This window comes from Carcharodon carcharias, chromosome 7 (genome assembly GCF_017639515.1).
Source record: "Carcharodon carcharias isolate sCarCar2 chromosome 7, sCarCar2.pri, whole genome shotgun sequence".
NCBI classification, from domain to species: Eukaryota; Metazoa; Chordata; class Chondrichthyes; order Lamniformes; family Lamnidae; genus Carcharodon; species Carcharodon carcharias.
In genome coordinates this window covers 60300934-60316024 of record NC_054473.1, presented here as the reverse complement: position 1 = coordinate 60316024, position 15091 = coordinate 60300934, and the positions used below count along the sequence as shown (strand labels likewise).

General features: G+C 39.0%; 1 protein-coding gene across 2 annotated transcripts in view; it reads left to right on the top strand.

The window, feature by feature from the left end:
* The window catches only part of LOC121280339 (contactin-4-like), a 1234817-nt gene extending 1224402 nt beyond the window's left edge, over window positions 1-10415 (top strand). For both annotated transcript variants that reach the window (XM_041192228.1, XM_041192226.1), the window contains exon 21: window positions 10071-10415. In XM_041192228.1, coding sequence (XP_041048162.1) covers window positions 10071-10174 — 104 coding nt within the window. In that variant the 3' untranslated portion in view covers window positions 10175-10415. The remainder of the gene's footprint in view (window positions 1-10070) is intronic.
* The last annotated feature ends 4676 nt before the right edge of the window (window positions 10416-15091 follow it).

Genomic DNA, 15091 nt, shown 5'->3' with positions numbered 1-15091 from the left:
ATGTTCCAGAAAATGAAAGTTCAAATCGTATCCTTGTAATTTAAAAATGTTAATTCAGTTTTTAAAAATCTGGAAATAAAAATCTGTTATCTTTTGGATTATTGTGAAATCCAACTAGTTCATTATCCTTTTTGGAAGGAATTCTGTCATCCTTACCCAGTCTGGCCTATTTTTGACTCCAGTCCCATACCAATGTCTCCTTTAGAACAATTAGGGATGGGTAAGGAATACTGACCTTGCCAGGGACTACCAGATCCAAAAAATGAATCAAAAATACACTGTCCAAGTCAAAGAGCGAGAAAAACGAAGTTTGAATAAAGGATGTTGTGTGTGAAGGCTAAACTGTAATCAAGATGTCCTTAGATTAGCTATCTTCGATATTGTCCAACAATTTTCCTTATTTAATCTATTTTTAAATAGTTGACTCTATTTTTCATATAATACTAATGGCAAGAGGTACATCTCAGGACCAGAAACTGGAACTGATTATAAGACGGTCAAGAACATTGGGGCCTAAGGACCTCGTAAAGATATGCAGACATCAGGGCATCTTTAATTCAGCATCAGACGGTGCCAATTAAGTGCATCAAGACTTTTAACAAATCCTTCACAGAAGATGTTAGTGACTTTTCACTCAATTGAGTTGACATAAAAGTTCATTAATTCTAAGCTCCCAGTGAGAAGTCACACTTGAAGTGAGTGAAAGCAAATCAGAGATCAATGTTATAATGCCCATTTTCTAATCCACACTCCCTTCAAGGACAACTCCATATTTGTTGGACTGATCCTTGAGTTGTGTATCTCCTTGTGTAAATTCCATGGCCTGCTGTCTTGGTTACAAACATCGTTCCTGAATAGGTCTCCTCAGGTTCTCCTGAGCTTAGCCCTATACTTTTAGTTCGTATCATCTTTCAACATTGCTACTGATTTACCTCATCCTGCCATTGGTGCTTAACTATTATGCACTCATACTTCAGCTTGTTATAAAACCTCACTGTTCTGCTGTTCACAGTGTCATGTTAATCTCATTGGGTGGAATTTTACGACAGACGGATGTTACGGTCCCGCCGAAGTCAATGGTGTGTAGAATGGCTCGCCACATTTTACACCTCGTCCCCGCTGCAACAGGCCATAAAATTCCGGCCATTGTTTTTCTTTCTCACTATTTTGGAGAGTTATGGCCACATACATATAGTTATTGTTATGGAATTCAACAGTCCAAAAAAGAAAAATACATGTACGTCCCTTTCTGTTAATATATTAACCTAATGCTCCCAGCACTCAGTTGAACTATTTACCATGCATGGTATTTAGAAGTGCAACTCCGCTAAAAGAAATGCATCTGCCATTGGAATAAAAACTTAATCACCTCATCTTTACTCATATAGACTGATACCAAGGGGAGAATTTGGGACCGGGCAAGGGTGGGCGCACAGCCAATCGCCGCCCATGATCGGCTGCGCGCCGCCATTTTATGTGGGCAGGCCAATTAAGGCCCACCCAGCGTGACGTGTACCCAGAAATGCTGAGCGCTCCCTGTGCGGGCGGGAGGAGAAGGCTGAGTCGGGTCCTGTGCTCCTTCACGCTTGTGCTTGAAAGAGCGCAGGAATCTCCCTGAGGCACAGGGAGATCAGTTTCAGTTTCAAAAATTTTAATGAAGGAAAAAAAAAATTAGGACATGTCTCCTCACGTGAAAGTGTCACATGAGCTGTGACATGTCTATGAATTTTAACGAAAATCTTTGGGAAAAGTTTTCCGCTTGGCGAGCGGGGGTGGGGCCTGCTCGCTGACATGTAAAATTACGCGCGGTGACATCGGGTGGGTGTCCCATCGTCACCGTGCGTCTTTCAGATTGTCAGTTCAGCGGGCACGCATGCCCAACGTCACCGCGTGTCATTTTATATGTCAGCGAGTTGGCCCCACCCCCACTCACCTAGCTGAAGCCAAGGGTAACCCAAGTGAGGCAAATAAAAATCTCAAAGTTATTTAAAAAAAAGCAAATATTAAATCCATCAAAATAACCATCTGATCAGAGTAAATATAATTGCACTGTACAATTACTCATTCACAAGACCTATCACTGTTCAACTCAGAAACTGGGGCATCAGACATAGCAGGTCTTGGGTCATAAATTAATATATTGAATTAACATTTTGGCATGTTGAAAAATTCAAATCTGGGCAGAAATGCATATCCAGATTGCAGCTCATACCTGAATTGTAATAACCTCTTGATCAGCAGACCGAAGTCTCTACTTTTTCCAGCCGCCCTTTTAGTTTTAATGCAAAGTCTCATTTATGGTGTCAAATGTTCTAATCATAAAAACTTTCCTTTAAAAAAAACTAAAATTTGAGGGCAGATAATTTCCAATTCCAGATCTTGTCAAAGTGTCATCTAACTTTTCCTTATGGGCTGAGCTTCACCAAATCCTATAAAGATTGGGTCATCCAACTGGCATGTGCAACACCAACAGGAGAAATTTTCCAGACAGGCTTACCCTGAAGAAATGGTCAGTCATTTGGTACTGATATTGAACATTAAGGAGGTCACGTATATGTTCTGGTGAGAAGGACAATGGATAAGCAGAACTCAAAAATGAGGAATAAATATAAACTTTAGAAATGCATTGTGGCTTTTTGTTTTTTTAAGTAAAGAGCTCTGCACCTAGCTCTTCCAGTGTTTTAATAGGTTAATGGAGTGATTAGCAAAATCATGTGGATCAGTAAATTTCCAGGCACAATCCCTGCTCTGTACTGAGATAGCTGATGCCAGCTTGGGCCAAGCTTGTGGTTCTATAACTAATCTCAAAGACCCAGTTGAAAAGGAAAATTTGCTCAAGATGCTTGTCCTTATTTCTACTGAGTGACCCTGTAGGAAGTTGTAGTAATTATGATTTTATTTAGTGAGTAATGTACCTTTAAGAATAATGCTTGTTCAGGAAGATCACATGACCTGTAGTAACCAATAGGAGAGTAACACAGGCTACCTCAGGAGTCAGTGCAGAGATAGAGTTGGAGTTGAAAACGCATGTGTAGTTGCTGCTGAGTACATTGTAAATAAACTTAATGGGAAGAATTTTCCAGTCAGCAAGTGGGGGCGGGGCCCGCTCACCGACATGTAAAATGATGCACGGTGAAGTCAGGCAGGCATCCTGATGTCACCGCGCGTCATTTAGATTTTCAGTTCGGCTGCGTGCCTGCCGAACTGTCAAAGGCCTATTAAAGCCTGTTAAAAACTAATTAAAACAGTTAAATGAGCTGCCTGCCCAACCTTAAGGTTGGTGAGCAGGCGAAGAACCCAGGCAGTCTTTGCATTTTTCATGAAACCTCATCCACAGGCAGGATGAGGTTTCATGAAGAGTTTTAAAATTCAATAAAAATTATTTTAAAAATTCATTGACATGTCCCAGTTCAGGTGACACTGTAACATGAAGAGACATATTTTAAAAGTCTTTTTTTTCCTTCATTTAAATTTTAAAACCTTAAACTGATCCCCATGAGGCACCTCTGTGCCTCAGGGAGATTTTTGCGCTCTTTCGCACACATGCACACGAAAGACTGCAAGCCCTGACTCAGGGAATTCCCCCCGCCTGCACAAGGAGCGCTCAACGCTTCTGGGTGAGTGTCACACTGGATGGGCCTTAATTGTCCTGCCCATGTAAAATGGCGGTTCGGTCCTGATCGGGGGCGCCAATTGGGTTCGCGCTCGCTCCCACCCGCCCCCGCACAATCCCCCCCAGTGGGGTGGAAAATTCAGCCCAATGTTCTATCCAAGAAGTGTCTGCAGCTCAACTCTATCAATAGTAGCAACTCAGCCACTCTTACAACTGAAGTGCTCATATGTGATTATCACTGAGACCATTGATGCCATTTGTGGTCAAATGACATGTTGACACTCACTACCCAAGCAAGCGCACACGTGAAGAATGCTCATTTGGTACAGATACTGGGCTGGTGGAGGGCAATTAGTGTCTATGCTACTTTACCCAGTTTAGGGTCACCACCTCAGAAGAACTGTATCTTACCTTATTCCTCTATTAATATTTGACAGTTTCTTGAGAGTATACATTGCTAAAGTTGAATTGATTTGCCACAGTTTTCCCCTGCTGCACAGTTTTTACTGCACATGGAAGATCTATATTCTACATGGCCAAAAAGTCCATGCTGCTTGTTTTTCTCTCTCTGTTATCCCTTTGCATCCCATTGCAACTGGGGCATGTGATGTAGGCATCTGAATGACATCTCTTTTTACCATCTCCTGAGATGGGATGCTTCATTTCTATGACTCGTGGCCTGTCCCAGTTGGACAAAATTCATGCGTGAGGCTAGAGTAGTGGAGTGACAGGCAGCTCTGGGACTCAAACTTGTGACCTCTTGGTTGGGGTTAAGCACTCAGCTGTTTGAGCTCCCAAATTTCCCAGTATAGATAGCTGTGTTCATTTGTGCTCTTGGGTTTCCCTGCATTTCACTTTTAGTGATTAGACAGACTAATTTTTTGACTGTTTCAGAATTCACCAACTATTAAAGAAGTAATATTTATGTCAGCCTGGAATCCAGTCAGCATATATTAGGGAGTTAATTCATCCATTAGAGCTGTGTATTGGGAGAAGTAAATGAAAGGTTGAGTACACATGCAGGCAAAATTGTGTGGTTGTTGCCTTGGTGAGGTAGCCATTGTTCAGAAACAAAAGGTCTTCGTGGGTGAATTCCATTTCCAGTGAAGCTGCTGAAGTTTCATTTCAGTCATTTCCAGCTCAGTGTTGTGTAAATATATTTCATGTAAAATATACCAGTTTTCTGAAACCTCATACATGAATCATGTTGGGTACCAAGCTTTCTTGGTTTAAAATTATCTCATAACTACTGAGCTAAGCAGACTAGATAATTATCTTTCTGAAATGTCTAAGTTGTCACTCCTTTAAAAATCTCAGTAGGTTACCTAATGTATTGCAGAAGAACAACATTTAGTTCTTAGTTATGTTTTTTTTCACTTAATTAATTTCAATAACTTGTGTGATTTTGTCATCAACTAAACATTATTATATCTCCATGGAGGGAGTTCATCTCACAAGTCATTGCATGCAGGAATGCAGGATCCCAGTCTTAGCTGATCCTTATGGCTGAGGTGCTGAGTAATAGTACAGCCACAGAAGGAGAGGCAGGTGAATTGCCCTATTCTGTCCATTCAGATCCAACGAACAGTTAATGAGCATCCCTGGCATCAAGCATATTGCTGGGTGATGATATGACGACTGTAATCTAATCTCTGGAAGCACGTGCTGATTTTAAACTCTTCTTGGAATTCGTTCCATCAACTGAACCTTTTGATTAGATTACCTCAGGATATATATTCTTCCCCATTCATTTGTGAAATGGTATGTGGAGGGAAACTAAATTTAAAGAATAAAGAAAGCCATTTCAAAAGAAGTTCCATTTAACTTTGCGCATTCAGCATGCTGTGACAATAAATGGATGCTGTTAACTGACATTGGCTAAATTTATTAAGTTAGAATAGATTCTTATGTTCAGAGCTATTGGATGAGATAAGTTGATATCATTTCTGCTGAATATTGTAACAATTCTTGCAATAGTTCTCTTATTCTAAGTAAAACAAATGTTGCTGTTAGCACTATGGGATAAAATTTCCTCTGACCTCTTCTGTGAAGTAATAAAACTTATCTTTCTAATGGGGTTTATGATTACATAATACAAGAATAAAAATTCCCCCATATGTTTTTTCTGTTATTGGAATGTTAAATGAATGCTGGTGTACTCCACCTGCAGTGTCATGCAATCCTCAGTGACTGTAACTGGAAATGTGAGTGTGGTACATTGAATAATATAAGTATTCAATCAGCTGATTACCTCTTTCATTACTTAAGGCCATAATTATAAAATATTTTTCCCCTACCTTGATAAAATAGAGGTGATATTCCAGAGGCATATAAGATTGTTCCAGGTAGAGAAAAAAATTAGCCCAGAACAATACTTTATATTGAACTGCAGGAGTAGAACATGGGTTCAGACAAGTAAAAAATAATTTTCAGACTAATATCAGCAAATTCTTCTGCATGCTAAAAATGGCCAGCATGTGGCATAGATTTGGAGATAGTGTATTGAAGGCAAAAACTGGAATCCTATGAGAAACAGGTTGAAACTAGATTGGGAACGAAGTGTTAGGATTGCTCTGGTTGGATGAAGCAGATGGGAAGAGTGGCCTTTCTCATCCATATTTATCTTGGGATCTTGTGAAAACAAAAAGTGGCTAATACCATTTTAGGTATAATACTGACAATTTGTTTGATACTGAAATACAAAGAACTACCCAAGAGTATTTTGTTCTGTTAGTGGAATACTTCTGCAGATAAGCAATCCAGTCACACGCTATCATGTGTAATGTATATTATCAAGTGTAATTCTTTTTTGTGTGAACTCATTAACTAATGCTCATAGATTAAAAAAGATTTTCATATCTATTTGTAAAACTTAATTCATACTGTATTGGGATCCATTTTTTAATCAAAGGCCAGAATCCACATGAACAATATATCTAGAGTACAGTAATTTTTGAAATGAGCAATGAGTCTCTTCCTGTGATGCTGATTTTTTTACTGCTGGAACATTTGAACTCAATTAACTGGTGGGACGGAAATTGTCAAATCCATAGATGAGAAGAAAATGACATTTAGATGGAATTAAGCTTGCGACAGTTTGACCGTATTTATGCTCCTAAATCTAAATAATTAGACTGTGTATAGGCTTGTGAGTCATTATGGTACTGCTGCAAAGATTATTTAGAGCTCATCCTTTAATGCTTTGATTATATTCTTGAAGAATACCAGTAATCTTACCACATTCCTGAGGAAACCATCCCCCTCCAGTAAAATGAGCTTGCTGTATGGTTGTTTTGGTGCCAATTTACTCACAACTATCTGTTTTTATCTTCATTAGATAATCCTGTATTTTACGTGCCACAGTATTAATCTGACAACAGTCTAAATTTTAGCTCTCAGTGGCAGTGGAAAATGGACAGCAGTGGGTGGCTGCATGTTACACTCTCTGCCGTGTTTTCCTTTCTGCTGAGATGCATGGAAAGGAAAATTGTTTGGAATATGCAACAGTCGGCCAATCCGTTGTCAATTGTTTTCTGCCACCATTGAAAATTAACAGCTGCCCTTTTTGAACCATTTAACTATAACTGATGTATCAACCCCAACAGCAATGCTCAACATTTATATGGAGTTTACTAAATAATAGGTTGATAATTTATAAACTAACCTGTTAACAAGAATAAGTCCTAAGAACTTTTTTGTGCATTGGAATAATGTAATAGTCTTTAAAATTTTAATTTGGAGACAGTGTTGTGAGGTTTAGCCAGTTTCCTCATCTTTCCATCATGCTTTCAATCAATTCCAGCCTGATGCAATAGGAGTCATCACTGTCAGGGTTCTGCAAGAAGGATTTAAACCAAGGCTACATCTGCATAATTTGACAGGTTTATTCTCATATGAGGAAATTAGCTTTCAGAGGGAAGGAACTGCTGCACAAATGGAATTCTGTGCTTACCTGAGGGTGGATCAGAGGCAAATTGTTGGTTCAAGGGAGAGAGAATGTTATTTTTCATCTAATACCAAATCATTGGCAACCATCCTAGTAAAAATGCACTCAAACGAAAAAAAACATTCTAAGGTGCTGGGACAGAGTCCATTTAAAAGTTTTTATTATTTATCCTGCATTTCTATAAAATATGTGCATCTTTAGATTTATTTTTTAAGAACATAGAAATAGGAGCAAGAGTTGGCTATTCAGCCCTTCGAATCCACTCTGCCATTCAGCGAGAGCATAGCTGATCTTCAACTTCAATACTATTTTCCCTCACTATCCCCACATCCCTTGATGTTTTTTAATATGGAGAAATCTATTGGTCTCAGTATTAAACATACTCAATGCCTGAGTGTCCACAGCCCTCTGAGGCAGAGAATTCCAAATATTCACCACCCTCTGAGTGAAGAAATTGGTCCTCATCTCAGTCCTAAATGGCCTGCCCCATACTCTGAGACTGTGCCCCCTGGTTCTAGACTCCCCAGCCAGGGGAAACATCCTTCCTGCATCTACCCCATCGAGCCTGCAAGAATCTTGTGTATTTGAATGAGATCCCCTCTCATTCTTCTAAACTCCAGAGAATAAAGATCCAGCCTATTTAACCAGGGGAAAAATTTTACCCCTGTTATGGAGAAGTGCGGGAGCAGGCACAGGTGGGCATGCCTCCAATCAGCGCCCCCAATGGGCACGCGCCGCCATTTTACGTGGGCAAGCCATTTAAGGCTCTGTGCTTCCTATGCAGGTGGGAGGGGATTCCCTCAGCCGGGAGTGCGCTCTTTCGCCTGGAGATCGGCTCGGAATTAAAATTTGCAATAAAAATGATAGAAAAATTGATCTCTCATGATCCCTCATGTGACACTGTCACATGATTTGGGACATGTCCATAACTTTAACTGAAACCTTTATTAAAAATTTAAATACCCTCATGAAACCTCATCCTGGCCATGGATGAGGTTTCATGCTTTTTCTGAAGCCCGCCAGGGCTCCCCGCCTGCCCACCAACCCTAAGGCTGGACGGGCAGGTCCATTAATGCTTTTAATTAGTTTATCAATGGCCTCAACAGCTGACTTGGCTGTGCCCCCGCCGACCTGAAAATGGAAATGATGCAGCGTGACATCGAGAGTTCCACCCGACGTTCATCCTGCATCATTTTACGCATTGGTGAGCGGGCCCCACTCTGCTTGCCAACTGGAAGATCCTGCCCCTAGGAATTAGTTTGGTGAAATTTTGTTGCATTCCCTCCATGGCAAGCATAACCATTTGCCGCCTTAATTGCTTGCTGTACCTGCATGTTAGCTTTCAGTAACTCGTGAGCAAGGACACTCAAGTCCCTTTGAAGTTCAACACTCCCCAGCGTCTCATCATTTGAGAAATTCTCTGTATTTCTGTTTTTCCTACCAGAATGAATAACCTCACATTTCTCCACATTGTATTCCATCTCCCAAATTTTTGCCCACTCACTTAGCCTCTCTAAATCCCCTTGAAGAATCTTTGCAGTTCATTTGCGTGTCTGAACTCAAGTCAACTTTTTCAGGTTTCAATTATTAGTGTTCATTGCAGTCTGGGGGGAGAATAGTGAGCATTTCCTCAATTCTTAGTGAGAGAGTAGACTTGAGCATGAAGAAGTGATAATAGTGAAGAAAAGGAAAATATATGTGGCCTAGATTTCACCGCCAGCGAAGCAACATTGCTTGCTGCTGGCATCAAACAAAGCTGCCAACAAAGATCTAAAGGTCTCTGACATGTGGATTGTCCCTTTCCCAACATCAGTTTGAATCTGGCACCAAATTAAAGAGATCCCTAGGTGTCCAACAAACAGGATAAGTACCCAATGACAGAAAAACAGGTAGTAAAAAGCACTGATTATCCTTCACTTTCAAGTAAATTGCACAGAGAGCAAAATAAATGATTGGGACATGCACAGGGGATTAAGATAGAAACTGAAAAATCATAAACAAACTTTAATTTTAAAAAAATGGAATTTTATCATCATGGATAAATTTGACATTCCCCAAACATAAACTTAGGCCGGGATTTTCCATCCCCATCAGGGGCAGGACCCTGGTGAGACAATGCCCCAGCCAGAAGTCCATTAACTGGTGGCAGGACCGGAAGATCACAGCAGTGGGTGGGTGCAGAAAATCCTGCCCTTAGTTTTCAGGACCAGAGAGGTTTTTCTGGATCTCTGCATTTAATTGCACATGTGCAGACTCCAGAAGGTGCTGTTAGTTTCCAAGGAGTAACAACAACACACAAAACCCAGGCCTCACCATACCCTGGCTCTGCTAAGACAGGCATGGCATTTTTCCACAATCCATTCTCTGTCGTAAAAAATGAAATACTCTCACCAGTTTTATTTTAGCATTTATTTTCCAACATTGTATATAATTTGTACATAGTCACATCTATGCATCATTTAAAAATTGTTTTTGAGATGCTAAATAACTGCCTTCTGTCTCTGTTCACAGATCCAGATGGTGGGAAATCTGGTACTTCCGCATCAAATGCCTGCACATTGTCGGCCTTCAGCACAATAGTGCTGTCTCTGTCAGCTAGATCCACATTATGGTGAAAACGTACACTGACCTACCTAACATCATATAATCAGTCAACAATCTAAAGACTTATAATGAGTAAATCTGCAAATTTTGCTAGTGTGCATTTAATGACTCACCAATGTTATCTTTTCCTATAAATCTTTATTACTGTATGCTTTGTCATTTCAAATTTCTGTGAACATACCTATAATTACCAATACAATTCATCCACCAGATTAAATTGAGAGATACGTTTTTTGCCTGAGGTTTCCTTTGGGTTCTTTAAATGCACTAAAGTCAACATCTGAAAAACATCAGACACTTGATGTTACCAAAGCGTGCAATCTAACAGTTTGCATATAATGTACAGATGGTTATATTTATACATGTGAAATGTTCAATATTTTGAAAGTTATTATTTAACACAATTTGTTGATGTATTTTGGAATGTGTTGTAGCTTTTTAACATTGTAATACAATTTTCAAACTTGTCACCTATACCTGAAATCACTGATGCTTGTACTAAAATAGGAGATTTAACCAGATAACATTGGTGCAATAGCTATACCTTAAATAACAAAGGTTTCTCTGAAATCCAGGTGCAGTCATAACAAATGAAAAGTAAAATATTAGTATTAATTTCCACATTTCACAACAATTAATATCTTTATTATTTTAAGTACATTATTTTTTTTTCTGTAACAAGCAAAGCAGAACCTGGATTATCTAGTATATTCTCATGTAGTAACAAACAATGGAATTTAATTAAATTTAATGATGATGAAGAAGCCTAAAATTGATTATTAGGTTTGCATTGGCATAAGTGTAATATACAGCATATTTACAAAGTCGATGGCATAGTGGGGGAAAAAGAAACAAGACAACAGATCAAAAAGGTAAAATAATCTGTGATGTTGCATGTGAAGGTGCATTTATATTGCTGTTAAATTAATGTACATACAGTCTTTCAGTGCATATTTGTAAATATATGTCAGGAGCAACATCACTTTACAATAAGCTCTGTTACTAGAATAGTTGTAAAGGTGAGCTGAAGTCAGTTCGTTTACCAGATTGAATCTGTATTGTTGTTATAGTCTTTTAAAAGTTTGATCTACTTTCCAAAAAATAATTGTTTACAACTATGTTTTTTAAACTTCAAATCTGTTTTATATTTTTCATTCGTCTGTTATGACTGGCCACTGTTAATGTAGGCAGCAGTATTTACATTTAAATATTGTTTGCTTAATTCTGTAAATAGTAATTTGACAGAATCCTTTGAAATAAATCTGTCTTGAAACTGTTTTCCCCCTATTAGCCTTCTCTTAATAATCCCATAGGTCACTGTTTTCCATTTGTATTAAACAGCTGACATTTCATGATCCCATCTTTTTACCAGATGTGGTCAAGATATATGTTGGGAGTCAAGTCAGAGATATACACAATTGTGACTTAACTATGAGCTCAAGTTTAGAATTAGGATTTTAAAAATGCATCATGCTAGCTAGGCTCAGTTTGAACACTGTTCACTCACAGGGCTAAAATATATACACATTTTGAACTTCAGTGGCATTGCTCAGAGATAGTATTGCTACTGATGTTTGTTTTTCAATTTTCAATCTTTTTTCACTTTTCCTTCTTGTCTCAATTTCCTCTCTCTCAATTCAATCATTATTTCCCTCTTTTCCTTTATCTTTCTATACCTAACTTTACATTGATTTCACTCATTCTAATTTACAGTTCATTCCCGGTCCTTGCGCTTTTAATTTCACAATTCTTAAATCTAATTGGTTAAAAAGCTACCCTGTTCCTTGTCTTGTTCATTCAGACCCCATATGCCCATTTTCTTTTGCTGAATAGTTATCAGCTTACACTTTCACCAACTTGCCACATAAAAAAATTAAAAATCTAATCAATGACATTTATTCTGACAGGAAAATCTGGTCCAATAAATCACTGAGGCAATATATCTGACTAGCTTTCAATAAAAATATTGCATACCTCACTGATACCAGAAGATACAAATCACATGGATGTAACAGTTGTAATAGATTTTTCCTTCCTGTTTAGAAAAAGTGCTTAAGCTGCAAGTAATGCCTTTTACTCTTCTCAAAGTCTGTATTCCTAGTTACTAAAATTATACTTTTTTGCTTTACCTCCATGACAGATTCATATTTATTTCCTGAAGAAGGAGCTATTGCATTTATATCTGACTCATAATTTTCTTTCTCTCAGTCATTCCTATGATCATAAAAGGATCATTCCCCTTTCCTGACTTCTAATGGTGAATTTCTAGTCCTTGCTGAAGCTGCCAATGGTTAAACATTATCCAGAAAGGCATTATTCGCAACTGTTCATGGTCAAAATGACTATTACTTGATAGCTTTTGAATGGTTCTTCAAAAAGAATTAGAGTTTTGATTATTTGTTTTTTTGTTGGTTAACTTCTCCTCATTGGTACATTTGCTACTTTTGAATTTTGACTCATTAATAGACCTAATCATGATTTTTGTGCTCCATGGACCTGTAATGCTTTGGAGGTAGGATTCATCCATGGACATAGAGTCAACAATGTTGTCCTTAAAGGTATGATGCAACAGACACATGCAAGGTGCAAGACAGTTAATCATGTAGGTAAATTAATTCATTTACATTTTTAACCTATTGTTTCTCTTCACAACTGTTGTATTTTCAGAATTTTATTTTTGCTTCACATGATTTTTACTACAAGTGCCGTGTATTTTCATTTATTACTAGCTGTACAAGACAAGCATTAAAAAAGATTGAATTGGCAAAAACTCAGTCTCATAGTTCCATAAAATTTGAAAATGATAGCCACACTGTTCTCGAAAAATTCTTCCACAAAATTGGCTTTTAATAATGATGAAAAAGTACCAGTTTCATCTGCTCCCTATTTTTTCCAATATGATTAAAGACAACATTGTGGAAGAATTTTCCAGGGTTGAAGAGGAAATTGCAGTGGGAAGGGGAGGATCCATTTGTTGTGGTTCATGTAAGTACCAATGATATAGACAGAGCTAGGAAAGAAGTTCTGCACAAAGAGTATGAGGAGCTAGACACTAAATTGAAAAGCAGAACCTCAAGGGTTATAATCTCTGGATTATTACCTGAGCCGGGTGCAAATTGTCATAGGGTACATAAAATTAGAGAGATGAATACGTGGCTCAAAGACTGGTGCAGGAGAAGTGGGTTCCAGTTTGTGGGGCATTGGTACCAGTACTGGGGAAAGTGGAGGCTGTACCGTTGGGATGGTCTACACCTGAACTGGGCTGGGACCGGTGTTCTTGCGAACCACATAACTAGGGAAGTAGAGAGGGTATTAAACTAAATGGTGGGGACAAGAGATAAAATGTGGAAAGATGTGGTAAGAGTAGAGACAAGGTAAGAGTGGAATAGTAATATGAAAAATGAGGGTTGGAGAAGGAATGAGGGCAGGAAGGAACAGAGAGAAAAATCCTAAGAATGCACAAAGGATCAAGACTAGGGGAAGAATTTTCCAGTCGGCGAGCGGGGCGGGGCCAGCTCGTTGACACATAAAATGATGCACAGTGACGTTGGGCGGGCATCCCAATATCACTGCGCATCATTTAGATTGTCAGTTCAGCGGGCACACAGCCGCGTCAGCTACGCCCCCGTCGAACTGTCAGAGGCCTATTAAGACCATTAAGAAAGTAATTAAAGTTGTTAAGAATGCTGCCCATCCAACCTTAAGGTTGGCGGGCAGGCAAAGAGCCCAGGCGGCCTTCACATTTTTCATGAAACTTCATCCACGGGCGGGATGAGGTTTCATGAAGTGTTTATTAATTAAATTTTAAAAATTGAAAAAAAATGATGTGTATGTCCCAGCTCATGTGACAGTTTCACATGAGGGGACATATCCTTAATTTTTTTTCCTTTAATTAAATGTTTCATAACTTAAACCGTGCTTCAGGGAGATTTCTGTGCTCCTTCATGCACATGCACGAAAGAGCGCAGGCCCTGACTCAGGGAATACCCTCTCCACCCACACAGGAAGCATACAGCACTTCCAGGTGTGCATCATGCTGGGCGGGACTTAATTGGCCCACCCATGTAAAATAGCGGCATGCACCCGATCTGGGGTACTAATCGGCTTCACGCTCGCTCCTGCCTGCCTCTGCACAACCCCTCTGATGGGGGGAAATTCCAGCCCTAGATGTCAAAAAGATAACAAAAAGAATAACCTGAAGGCTCTGATTATGAATGTGTGTAGCATTCATAACAAAGTATACCAATTGATAGCGCACATAGACATTAATAAATATAATCTGATAGCCATTACGGAGACCTGGCTGCAAGATGACAAGGGCTGGGTCCTGAATACTGAGGGGTATATGACCTTCAAGAAGAATAGGAAGCTAGGTAAAGATGGAGGGGTAGCACTGTTAATCAAGGATGGCATTTGTGCAATAGTTAGAGATGACCTTGGTTCAGGGGATCAGGATGTAAAATCAGTTTAGGAGGAGATGAGTAGGAGAAAGAAGTCACTAGTTTACAGGCCTCCTAACAGTAAGCACAATGTAGGACAAAGTATACAAGAAGAAATATTGGCTGCTTGTGATAAAGGGACAGTAATAATTATGGGTGACTTTATCTACATATAGACTGGAAAAATCAGATTGGCAGTAATAGCCTGGATGAAGAGTTCATAGAATATTTTCGAGATAGTTTCTCAGAGCAGCACACCCTGGAACCAACCAGAGAACAGGTTATATTAGATTTGGCATTGTGTAATGTGACAGGATTAATTAATGACCTCAGAGTAAAGGCACGCCAAGGTAACAGCGACCACAATAAGATTGAATTTTATACCCAGTTTGAATGAGAGAAGAGTGAGTGTAAGGCTAGTATTTTAAACTTAAATAAGGGCAACTATGTAGGCATGAAAGCTGAGCTAGCTGAAGTGAACTGGGATAC